The following is a 13,129-nucleotide window of genomic DNA, read 5'->3' on the forward strand; positions in this document are numbered from 1 at the left end:
GGAAGCACCCACCTATTCCTGCCACTGCTGTCACCCTGGGGGAGAAGGAAAGTCAGGCCAGTCTTGGGGTGCCAAAGACTTGCTCTGTGCGTGTGTGTTTGTGTGTGTTTGTGTTTGTGTGTGTAAACGGTCCCTGAGTGGACCCATCCCTTGGTTTCTCCTCTAGGTCCTCCTGCTCCGATATGGCGCACTGATGCCGTGTAAGCGGAGAATTGGAGCTGGCCTAAGAACCACTGCAGCCGCCACACACAGTTGCCCCGTTCCCTCCTTTGGGCCTGGCGGTAAACCCAAGGCCTTTTCGGCTGCCAACTGTCCAACGATCCAAGGAGCCTTTCTTCCCATTTACCTCTGTGAAACCTGGAAAAGCTTAACATCACCTGCTCACAAAAGGCCATCCCACCACCCCAGGATGCCACAACCCTCATAAATTTGAGTCCATTTTCCGTCCTCTGAATTTTCACCAGGAGACGGTGAGGATGCTGCAGCTGCTGTAAGTCCTCATTTCCTTTTCTCAGTGCCATTGAAACTTGGAAGGGTCACTAAGGCAGTCACTGACTTACTCCTTATTCAAGGACTAGCTGTATATGAAATTTCTCTGAGAGGAACGTGTGGACATGGCTGGGCCTTTTGCTGAGTCTCTGCTGATGAACACGTTGCTCTTTGTTCCCTGGAGTCTCCGGGAGAGTCCTGAAGAAACCTAGTTAGGCACCAGCTGGATCTGGGCTTGCAGCCCTGTGAGATTCTAACAAGCAAGCCAGAAGGACGAGGTAGATGGGTGGGAGGGGTGGACGATGGTGGATTATTCTGCTGCAAGCAAACGTGTATCAAGGCAGGAAGAAGGCCACTTCTTGTAAGTAACCACCAAGCGGTGAACAGCCCAAGAGGAGAAAAAACAAACAGAAGACAAATATAAGACAAATTGGAGACAAATTGGATTTAAAATGTCTCCATCTCTTGATATGGAAATACCCTTAGAATTTGTTCTGAAGGAATATCGGTACTTGGATTCTATGTTTTTTAAAATTTTCCCTCTGAAATCTTATATGAATTGACACACAGCAGCATTGGGTCCTCCAGGGCTCAAAATTGAGGAGGAGGAGGGGGGGGATGCTGAGCTCTGGGTCCTATTCTGGGGGTCCTGGAGGTGGGATTCCCAGGGAATCCAAGCATTGAGTGAGGCAAATGGGATGCCACTCATAAGTTTGTTCCTCATTCCTCAGCTGTCCAGATCAGAGATGATCAGTTCAAAATGGAGGTTGACATTTCCAAAGAGTCGCACATTGAGTAGATAGCAACAGCGCTTAATCTTTTGCAGGGCTTCCCTGGGCTTTTACAGCCCTCCCTAAGCCTGTTGGCCCCAACAATCTGGCTCCTCATTTTACCCACCTGGCAAGGATGGAAGGCTGAGTCCACCTTGAGCCTGATGAGAATTGAACGGCTGACAGTCAGCAGAATTTGTCTGCAACCCTGCATTCTAAGCACTTGTGCCACCGCAGTGGTTAGAAGGGAGTCAGATCCTGGCTAATTCTCACTCGAACCCACATTATCCCCCAAACTCAACTTTGCTTACCATTCCAAGAGAAAATAGAAGTTCCAAGGAATCAAGGATCCCTCTTGGTCTGTGAAGAAAGAGACAAGAGACAGTTTTGACAGCTGAACCCCAAAGAGTTTCAGCAAAGCTGCCCCACAAAGTACCTTTCAACAGCCAACATACTCCAAAGACTCACTGTAGCCAGATCTCTCCCTATATCGGGGCTCTCCAACCTTAGCAGCTTTTAAGACTTGTGAACTTCAACTCCAAAGGTGGCTGAGAAATTCTGGGAGTTGAAGTCGACAAATCTTAAAGTTGCTAAGGTTGGAGACCCCTGCCCTATATGGTTCCCTTGGCTATGCATGATCTAGCACCCTTTCCATATTTTCTGGCATCCCCTGATCCCGGGATCCCAGGGGGCTTCTGTGCAACGGTGTTCGGAATATAAGTCACCTAACAGGTATTTGGATTAGAAATATATAAACCAGGATAAACATTTTAGTACTGTATCTTTAAGGGAATGCAAGAGCATGCAATTGGGTGTGGTTTCTCAAACAGCCATAAGATGGAGCCAGAAACCTGGGTTGTTTAGTCTTAATCTCAGAAGAGTGTGTGACTCTATCTCTGTTTCCTTCTATTGGAAAGTATTGCCCTTGCTCCATTTCTTCTAATTGACTGATATTACTGGATTTGATGTAAGTCTGATACTGAACTGCTTTTGACACTGGAATTTGATATTTGGATTATCCCTGGATGAAAACTGACTGATTTTACCTGTGAATGACTTTGGATTGCTTATTTTGGACTTTGCTTAAACCTTTCTGGAAGTAAAAACCTACATTTACTGTACAGTGTATCTGTGTGCTCTGTGTGTATTATCCAAACACTACTCTCTATACGTCTCCCTGTATGCGCTCATTCTCCTAACGGGGAATTACCTCAACACTGGTTATGGGCCTAGACCATACTAGGCACAGATAACTGAGAGTTAGTGTGAATGCACAGTACTGTATACAGACAGCTGTTTACTGTTTAATTGTGGGTTACTATCCTGGTAAAGATGGCACAAGTCACTTCAACAAGTCTATCACTGATAACCAGGTTGGATGGAACAAACTATGTTTCCTGGTCTATGAAGTGCAGTCTACTTCTGCGTAAAGAAGGTTTATGGAATGTAGTTCAAGACCCACCGGATGTAAATGCTTGGGATCCAGCTAATGAGGACGATGCCAAGAAGCTTGCTGACTTTAAACAGAACAACGAACGAGCTCTTTGTATAATTGGACTAACACTGAGTGATCAGCAACTAGTCCATATTCGTGGAGAAGAGTCTGCTGCTAAGTGTTGGGAGAATTTGAAGAGGATTTATGTTCGTGACAGTGTAGGTGCACACATACATCTTACACATAAACTGTTTAGAACACGTCTTCTGAAAGGTGGAGATATGTTAGCTCATCTAAACTTCATGAAAAGAACTTTTCAAGAGCTACATGAAAACTGATATTTTCAGAGCTGCATCAAGTTTATATCATTCTTTCCTCATTGGATGAAAGTTATGATGATTATGTATCTTCACTGGAAGTCCTGCCCAGAGATAAAGTGACATTGACTGACATAACTGGAAGGTTGTTAGAAGAAGCAAGAAGACGGCTGGATAGGGACCAACTGAGGAAGGAACAACCACAAGAAGAGGATTTATCTTCAACTGCCTATACTGTTAGGAAATGTTTTTCTTGTAGGGCTAGGGGACATATAGCTAGATTCTGTAAGAAAAGAAAAGGACAGAATACTGGCAAACACCAGAAGGCTAAGAAGAATGTTAGTTTGGCTATGTCTAGCAATTCAACTGTAAACCATGATTTGTGGGTTGTTGATAGTGGAGCATCACAGTGCATTACTAAAGATAGAAACAGGTTTGTAAAGATGTCCACAAGTAAACAACATGTATCATTGGCAAATGGATGGAAGATGAATGCATCAGGTGAAGGTACTGCATATTGTTCTTGTATAAATGAACACTTAACTATGTTATATGTACCTAAACTGAAATTTAATTTATTATCAATAAGGGCTTTAGTTAATCTTGGTTATGTAATAACCTTTAGGGGAGATAACTGTATAATAGAGAAAGAGGGTAAAAGTGTTACTGCTACTTTAAAGAATGATTTATATGTAACACATGATGATCAGTTGAAGATGGCTAACTCAGTTTATAACAATGTTAAGCCACATGATGAATGTATACATTTACTACATAGACGTCTAGGGAACATTAATTTCAAAATGCTCAAACAAACTGTTGAATTGGCAGAGGGAGTAAAATTGAAACCTTGTAGCAAGTATTTACACTGTAATGCTTGTAGTCAAGAAAAGAGTAAGGTTACTCCAGCAAACAGACTTAATGGGTTTAAGACCAAAGAACCTTTAGAGGTTGTGTTTGCTGACATAATTGGTCCTAAAAAAAACAAGTTTAGGAGGTGCCTGTTATATTTTGAGTATTATGGACCATTACTCACGATATGGTTTCTGCTATCTTATGAAAAACAAAACAGAAACATTCCAACATTTCTTTCACTGGCTAAGGTTTGCTGAGAGAAAAATGAAAAGTAAAGTAATTACTTTAATAGCTGATAATGGGACTGAATTTGTTAACAAAAGATTCCAAACTATGCTAAAATTGGCTGGTGTTGAGCATAAACGTTCTGCACCTTACAGACCACAACATAACTCGTTTATAGAACGAAGAGGACAAACATTACAAGCCATGGCTCGCACTATGTTATCTGAAACACTGTGGGGTGAAGCCATAATGTGTAGTAAACATGTTTTAAACAATGTAGTTAATACAACAGAATTGCCATTCACTCGTTGGCATGGCAGAAAGCCAAATTTAAGTTATTTACACACATTCAGAGCTCCAGCATGGGTGCATATTCCCTCACAAGTAAAACTGAAAGGGCAACATAGAGCTAAGAAGTTATTTTTTGTGGGTTATGAGGCCAACCATAGATCATTTAGATTTTGGGATCAAGGCACAGCTCATGTTTATTGTAGTGCTAGTGCAAAATTTCTAGAGCACGTTGGGTGTGATAAACAGGAATCCAGCAATGATATTATTATTGACACCCAAATAGTCCCTAAAGATGATATCAGTAAACAACAAATAGCCATTAAAGAGGAAGAACAGGAGGAAGTAGGAGAACAGGCACAGGAGGAGGTAGAAGAACAGGAACAGGTGGCACAGGAAAGTCCACCAGTAAGCCCTGTATTACCAAGACGTTCAACCCGAGTAACACAACCACCTGATAGATATCAGGCTAGTGTTGTATGCCAAGTGAATACAGTTCCTAGTAACTATAGTGAACTAAAACTGTATCCTGCTAAGGATCAGGCTGCTTGGCAGAAAGCAATGGATAAGGAACTGGAATCTTTGAAAAGACTGGAGGTATACGAAAACGTTAAGTTACCACCAGGTAAACATGCTATAGGATATATAAGCTTAAGACAGGTGTAGATGGGACTGTTACCCATAAAGCCAGGTTAGTAGCACAAGGGTTTAATCAGACAACAAATGACTATGATGAGGTGTTTGCACCTAGTCTGAAGACTACTACATTAAGGGCAGCATTAGTGTGGGCAGCTAAGGAGAAATATATTGTAAATCATTTGGGTGTAGAGACAGCATATCTGCATGCACCGTTGCAACACAATATATATTTAAAGAAACCTTTAGGTCTCAAAAATGATAATACTGATAATAATGATTGCTGGAAATTGAAAAAGAGTCTTTATGGTTTGAAGCAATCTGGATATGAGTGGAACCAATGCATAGTTAAAGAATTAACTAAAATAGGTTTTGTAGCTGGCATGGCTGATCCATGTTTGTTTAAAAAGGAAAGTAATGGTATAGTGTCATTATTGCTATTATTTACTGATGACATAGCATTAATCACCAAAACTGAACAAGAAGCTACTGAGATGATTTCACTATTGGAAAAGAAATTTAAGATAAAACAATTAGGAGAAATCAAACAATATCTTGGTTTAAAGATAGATAGAACTAGAGGAGGATACAAAATCTCACAGGCAGATAAAATTAACCAATTACTAAAAAGTTTTAAAATGGAACTTTGTAAACACGCTAAAACACCAATGAGCCAGGAGTTAAGCCATAGTGATGTTCAAAGTCCTATTTTTGATAAGAACATTTATCAGTCCTTGATTGGTAGTTTATCTTATCTGGTCAAGGCCAGATATTTCATACTGTGTTAATCAATTAGCGAGATTTAATGCTGAGCCAACTGAAAGGCACTGGCAAGCTGCTAAATGTGTGCTAAGATATCTGAAACAAACAATGCATTACAGGATCCCCGCTTCTCTCACACATTCACCTTCCAGCCCAGGATTCCCAGACTGGATCTGAAGACGGGCCGCACACTGGAATCCATCCTGAACTGCAAGAGCAAGAGAGATCAAATTCAGACAGTTGGTCTCCATCGGGGCTCCTTGGGGAGGTGGGGCGATTTGGGGCATTCAGTCCCCATCCAGTTTCCCTCCCAGGGTTATTACAGGGGGGCTCCCAGGGACGGCAGAGGCTCACCTAAAACCAGAGAAAGGTCCAGGTGCACCTTCAGATATGATCCTCTCTGGGCTTTGTTTGGACCTGCAAGGGGACAATGGACTATGGAAACACGCACAGATGCAGATAGAGACACAGACACACAGAATAGAATAGAATTCTTGATTGGCCAAGTGTGATTGGACACACAAGGAATTTGTTTTGGTGCAAATGCTCTCTGTGTACATAAAAAGAAGAAAAAAGAAAATGAAATACATTCAAGAACCTTAGGTATAACACTTAATAGTAAAAGGGTACAAATAAGCAGTCAAATCATACTAGAAAACATAAGTGATCAAAACAAATCAAATCATACTAGTAAACAGTCAATATAAATCGTAAGGATACAAGCAACACGGTTACAGTCATACAGTCTGTATGGGAGGGGATGGGTGATAAGGAATGATGAGAAGATTAACAATAATAGTAGTGCAGACTTTGTAAATAGTTGGACCGTGTTGAGGGAATTATTTGTTTAGCTGCTAAACAAATGGCATTTGGGGAAAAACTGATCTTGTGTCTAGTTGTTCTGGTGTGCAGGGCTCTATAGCGTCATTTTGAGGGTAGGTGTTGAAACAGTTTATGTCCAGGATGTGAGGGCTCGGTCCGTAAATATTTTCACAGCTCTCTTTTTGACTCGTGCAGTATACAGGTCCTCGATGGAAGGCAGGTTGGTAGCCATTGTTTTTTCTGCTTCAACATTTTTCAAGAGCTTTTCTGTGACCTCTTTATGCTAAAACAGGTGCATGCAGGTGAAGAACAGGTGAGGCTTTGGGGCTAAAAGTAGGGATGTGCTGGGGGAGCCTTCCCAAACCATCATTCGATCACTCCCCCTCCCCCAGTTCCCTTGGCAACAAGAGAGCCAGAGGTTGGAAGACCTGTGAGAAGAGAACAGTTAGGCCTTAAAGTTGGTGTCGGCCTCTGCTTAATTAAAGGCCTCAAACTAACAATATATAATAATGCCGGCTCAGCTGATTTTGCAAGCATGGCGTAATATTTGCAACCTGCTGAGCGGAATTTGCAGCAACAGCAATATGTTTGCTGTCTGCTACTTCTGCAAAAAGCACATATTTGCTATAAAATAAAAATACAGCTCTTTTGGATCACGAGTGTCTGGGACATTAAGGAAAAGGGGAACTGAGAGTAGCAGATGGTAAGTGAGTTGGAAAAGAGTTAGAATATACCTACAAGTGGGTATTAAGTGATGGACAGTATGAGGGAATAGGGAAGTGCATCCGGTAAGATTACATACTACTGGGTGGGCTTCAGAAGAAGAAGGGTATAAAAGAAGGGGGAAAATCTCAAATCAGGGCCACTGATAGTAGCTATCTTTTCTGGAGTTAGCTACTATCTCTGAACCTCATTGCAATGGGTTGTACTATCTTACTGAAATGTTATGTTATGACGGCTTTTCGTGTTCCAAATTGCTCATGAAATAAGCCTCTGATCTCAAAGTAAGATTTATTGCCTGTAGTTTGTCTGTGTATTTCCTGTACTAAATTATTTTTATAACAGAGCCAAACTGGCCTCTGAATTGGAGGGACCCTGGTCAGAGGGCCAGAAGGAGGGCCACCTCCTGTCTCCTTGGTCCTGCAACAAGGAAAGGAGTGAGAGAAAAATTATAAGTTACTCTTTTATAATAGAATTCATATAATTAGACTAGAAGATTCTCTTTTGCTCTTTCTGATGCTTCTTGTTAACTTCCTCTTTTTTTCTCTTTTTCTGCATAAAACCCCCACCCTACAACCTAAAATGGGTTCAGTCACAAGTACATGATACGTTGTTATAATCTTCTTGGAGAATGGGAAGATCTGCCCCGGCTAGGCAACGAGGGAATATCCACCCAAAGCCCAGCAGTAAAACAAAGATAAGACACTGAAACACAGAAAACAATGTCTTGCTGAATCTCAGGCTTATAGTTTATCTCATTTTAGAACATAAGAGAATAAGGGGTGTGTGGGGAGGGCTTCTTAGGCGTGGGGTGTTCTGTGCAGGGGTATAAAATGTATTGTTTGAATATGGAAGCTTGCTCTTCTTGTACAGGTTTTACTGAAACCTGGCTTAATCCACAAATTCATGGGGACAACACCATATACATCCCAGAATTTCAGACATTTAGATCAGACAGAATTGAAGAGACATCGGGTAAAGCAAAGGGTGGAGGATTATGTTTATATATCAAAAACAGCTGGTCTCAGGATATAAGTTCTGTGATGAAACCAGGCCAGAAACATATTAACAAGAGAGATCAGGGCAGCAAAAAGAAGCTACTCTGAAAAGCTAAATAATCAATTCTCAACAAATGAACCAGCAAACATGTGGAAAACTCTTAAACACATCACTGGCTTCAGCAAACCTTCTTCCCAGGCAGAAGGAAATCAACAACTAGCAGATGACCTGAACGTGTTTTACTGCAGGTTTGAAAGAAAACTACAGCCACCTATCTCCACAACCCACATCTCAAACACACCAACAACAGCCAAGCCTCCTACAACCGGCCCCAATCCATTGGGTTCACAACCTCTGGTGATCACAGAAAAAGAAGTGCAAGATCTATTACACAGACAAAAGCCAGGAAAAGCACCAGGGCCAGACAAGATAACTCCTTCTTGCTTAAAAGACTGTGCTGACAAATTGGCCCCCATCTTCACCCGAATCTTCAATAGATCACTAGAGATGTGCTATGTTCCTTCCTGCTTCAAACGGTCTACCATTATCCCAGTACCAAAGAAACCCTCCATCAAGGAACTGAATGACTACAGACCAGTTGCTCTAACATCTGTAGTTATGAAAATCTTTGAAAGGTTTGTTCCGTCCCACCTGAAAACCACCACAGATCCGCTTTTGGATCCCATGCAGTTTGCATACCGAGCAAATAGATCGACAGATGATGCTGTTAATATGGCTCTGCATTACATCCTACAACACCTTGACTCTCCAAATACCTACGCAAGGGTCCTCTTTGTAGACTTCAGTTCAGCATTCAATACCACCATTCCAGACACTCTTCTAAGTAAATTAAACCAACTAGCAGTATCTGAACACACTTGTAAGTGGATCATAAGCTTCCTAACAGACAGGAAGGAGCAGGTGAAGCTAGGCAGAATCACATCTGATACCTGTACAATCAGCACAGGCCCCCCCTAACGCTGTGTGCTATCTCCACTTCTCTTCTCCCTATATACCAATGAGTGCATCTCAAAGGATCCATCTGTTCAAATACTGAAGTTTGCTGATGACACAACAGTGATTGGTCTCATTTGAGACAAGGACAAATCCTCATACAGACAGGAAGTTATACAACTTGCCTCATGGTGTAACCGGAACAATCTGGAACTGAACACACTCAAAACCATAGCAATGGTGGTAGACTTTAGAAGAAACCCTCCCATACTACCACCTCTTACAATACTAGACAACACAGTATCAACAGTAGAGACCTTCAAATTTCTAGGTTCTACTATATCACATGACCTAAAATGGTCATCTAACATCAAAAATGTCATAAAAAAAGCACAACAAAGAATGTTCTTCCCTTGCCAACTCAGAAAACTCAAACTGCCCAAGGAGCTGCTGATCCAGTTCTACAGAGGAAGGACTGAGTCTATCATCTGCACCTCTATAACTGTCTGGTTTGGTTCTGCAACCCAACAGGGCAGACACAGACTTCAGAGGGTAATTAGGACTGCAGAAAAAACAATTACTACCCACCTGCCTTCAATTGAGGACCTGTATACTGCACGAGTCGAAAAGAGGGCTGTGAAAATATTTACAGACCCCTCACATCCTGGACATAAACTGTCTCAACTCCTTCCCTCAAAACGACGCTATAGAGCACTGCACACCAGAACAACTAGACACAAGGACAGTTTTTTCGGTCCCCCCCCCTCCCGAAAGCCATCACTCTGCTAAACAAATAATTCCCTCAACCCTGTTCAACTATTACAAAGTCTGCACTACTATTACTGTTAAATCTTGTCATCACTCCTTAACACCCACCCCCTCCCACTTGTGACTGTATGACTGTAACTTTGTCGCTTGTATCCTTATGATTTATATTGACTGTTTCCTAGTATGATTGATTGCTTATTGTACCCTAGGACTATCATTAAGTGCCATACCTTATGATTCTCGACTCCTGACCAATATATCTTTTCTTTTATGTATACTGAGAGCATTTGCACCAAGACAAATTCCTTGTGTGTCAAATCACACTTGGCCAATAAAGTATTCTATTCTCTATTCTCCTCTATTCTCTATTCTCTACCCAATCCAGTTTCAAAGGAACTTGAAGGCCCGTTTGCAAACACTTATTTTCTTTAATAAACCGTTGAATTGTGAACCAGACCTGTTCCCGTGTTGTGAGTATGGAATAATTCGGTTCTTACATCTCACAGGAGTAAGAGTTACACTTTTGGTCCCAGAGGAAGATTCATCCAAACCCCCAGAGGTCCCTCCGGAGGGCTGATCCTCCTCTCCTTTTCAAGGGGCCTCGATCTCAGATGGAGGGGGGGGAGAGCTGAAGTGGAAAGGAGGGGATCCTGCTGGTTCCCACTAGCCCGCTTCTTCCCATCACTTGGTGGTCCAGGATCACTTTTCCCAGCTGGGTTTTCCTGGATGCCCCTTCAGCTGGCAGGCAACCTCATCCCACCGCTGGACTGTTTGTGTGTGTGTTGGGGGGGGGGGAGATGTGGTGGCATTTCCCCGTCTTTGGGGAAGATGGAGGAGGCGGGGGGGGATCAGGTACGCCCTGCCCCACAGCTGGTGGCAGCTCCTTCCGCCGGTGGTTTTGGACGGAGCGGATCTCCCCCACCCGCTCGCGTTTCATGTAGAGGCTCCGCACCGAGAGACGCTGGGCGGTGCATCATTGAAAGGAGAAAACCTAAAAGCCGAGTCAAAGTAGCAGGAGCCGCCGAGAAAAGGAACCCCTCGGGGCGGCTCCCCTCTCCCTGACTGCCCCTCCGGCCTCTCCAGAGGCTCCCGCTGCCCCCCTTTCTGCCCCGGCCGAGAGCGGCAGGAGAGGACGCCCCCAACCCAACCCATCCCGAGCGGCATCTCCCTGCCCCACTCACCGGGGTCCACGTCGTCTTCTCCGCCGAACTCCAAGCCCCGAATCGCCAGCGAACGCCCAAGTAACTGGCAGCCCCGGGCGCAGCGGCTTCTCTTTATGGCCGAGGCTCAAGCCCCTCCTCGCCCGGTTTCTGAGGTGGAAAGTCCCGAACCCGTGGGAGGCGCGAGGGGTATGTCTCATCGCTTCCTGTGTCACTCGCGTCAGCCTGGTTGAGGACGCTTCCTCATATGCCCCGCCACACCCCCTCCACACAAAAAGTCATAGCCTCTTTCCCACCTATCCGGCTCCGGACTGCTTACCTTACCCAGAAAAGTTGGGGAACTCGTTTTAAGAAGGAGACTCACGGGAGGACCTCCTGAGTGGATTCTTTTATTGATATCCTGTATTTTGATTCGGTTTTAGATTTTGAAGGTGAAATTACACCCCGCCCTCTGTGACCCTCTGTCTCTACATTCCACAAAGAAAACAAAGTAGATTGAAGTTTAGGAAACCAGGGGCCTTCAAACTTGACCCCTTTCAGACTTGTGGACTTCAACTCCCAGAATTCCCCCTCCAGTCCTGTTAGCTCAGGAATTCTGGGAGTTGAAGTCCACAAGTCTTAAACTTGCCAACTTTGGAGACCTCTGGTTTAGTTGAACAACACCTGTATATTTGGTGGCTAATCAAGCAAGCAGAAAAAGTGAAGATTTGTCACTCAAGCCCTGGTCATCTCACACTTGGACGATTGCAATGCATTTTACCGGGGCTTACCCTTGAAGACTATGCGGAAGCTACAACTGGAGCAGAGTGCAGTGCCCCCCCCGTGGGTGTTTGGAGCCATGAGGGTGGCCCATGTGACGATCTGTTCAATAGTGATCAACTGTCTGAAGTGGCTTCTTTGTTGTTCTTGTAACTCAGGATGGATTCCAAAGTGCAGCCCATCTTCAGATGCCGTCTGGGAATCCTTGGGATCCGAGGAGAGCGTGGGAAAGAAGGGGGGGGGGTTCTTGCTTTGAGGGCCACTGCTGGAGAGGAACTGCCTGTAGCATGAAATGAGTTGGGGGAGGGAGAATCTGGGTGGCATCTGGGTGTCTCCTTGCACAGAAGATCCCAGGGATCTGGGGGAGCCGTAGGGTCTAATAAATACAAAAAGAATGCTACCTATTCCATAACCAAGCAAAGGATCCAACAGATTCAAAGGGGCACAGCTGAGTCCCTGGAGGAAACTTGATATTTGCATTGAGGGGAGATCCTTTGTGGGGCAGCTTTGCTGAAACTCAGGGGGCGGGGAGAAGCTTCAGCTATCCGACCTGTCTCGTGACTGTTTCTTCACGGATCAAGGGCCACCTTTGCTTGCTTGGAACTTCCATTTTCTCTGGCAACCGTAAGCAAGTTTGAGTTTGGGAGATATCACTGGCTAGGCCTGAGAATCAGGCAAGATTCAGGCAAACCTTATTTCTCCCAGTGGATCTACTCAATGTGTGACTCTTTGAGAACGTAAGCCTCCTCCTTGAACTGCCTATCTCTGACCTGGAGAGCTGAGGAACAAGGGGTGAATTTATTAGTGACAGCCACACTGTATGGTTGGAAGAGGATCTCCCCCAAATTCTTCCATCCTGCCCCGGGAATCCTCCCTCCAGGACCCCCTCTGAATAGGACCCCCAACCGACCACCCTCTCCTAATTCTCAGTTTTTATTTTTGGAGGAGCCAATGCTGCTGTGTGTCCATTTCATAGAAGAAAGACTTCATGGGTAAAAAGCACATCATTAAATATTCCAAGTACTGATATTCCCTCCAATCCATTTTTCATTATGAATTTATCCCCATATCCAGAGATGAGGGTTTTATAAATCCAACATCTCCTTGGTGTCTCCAAGTGTCTCCTCTTGATTCTTTCAGGACAAGGCGGATCCAGAGATGCTGCATATT

General features: G+C 43.9%; 1 protein-coding gene across 1 annotated transcript; it reads right to left on the reverse strand.

Moving 5' to 3' along the window:
* Positions 1–200: 200 nt before the first annotated feature.
* LOC113429594 (uncharacterized) lies at positions 201–11,400 on the reverse strand. Its single transcript, XM_087953985.1, has 5 exons — positions 11,222–11,400; positions 6,132–6,194; positions 5,923–5,985; positions 1,571–1,619; positions 201–847 (listed from the first exon to the last, which is right to left on the reverse strand). The coding sequence occupies exons 1-5, from the start codon at positions 11,398–11,400 to the stop codon at positions 800–802; spliced, it is 402 nt and encodes a 133-aa protein (XP_087810111.1). The 3' UTR covers positions 201–799.
* Positions 11,401–13,129: the final 1,729 nt, after the last annotated feature.

The sequence above is a fragment of the Notechis scutatus genome, chromosome 2 (assembly GCF_049901735.1).
Source record: "Notechis scutatus isolate UNSWTSFEM ecotype Mainland chromosome 2, rNotScu1.2, whole genome shotgun sequence".
Lineage (NCBI taxonomy): Eukaryota > Metazoa > Chordata > Lepidosauria > Squamata > Elapidae > Notechis > Notechis scutatus.

Coding starts and splice junctions, on each gene's coding strand:
- LOC113429594 (XM_087953985.1), bottom strand. CDS start 11,400: ATGAGACATACCCCTCGCGCCTCCCACGGGTTCGGGACTTTCCACCTC. Junction 5,986..6,131: donor GGACCTTTCTCTGGTTTTAG/GTGAGCCTCTGC, acceptor TTGCTCTTGCAG/TTCAGGATGGATTCCAGTGT. Junction 1,620..5,922: donor TGGGAATCCTGGGCTGGAAG/GTGAATGTGTGA, acceptor CTTTCTTCACAG/ACCAAGAGGGATCCTTGATT.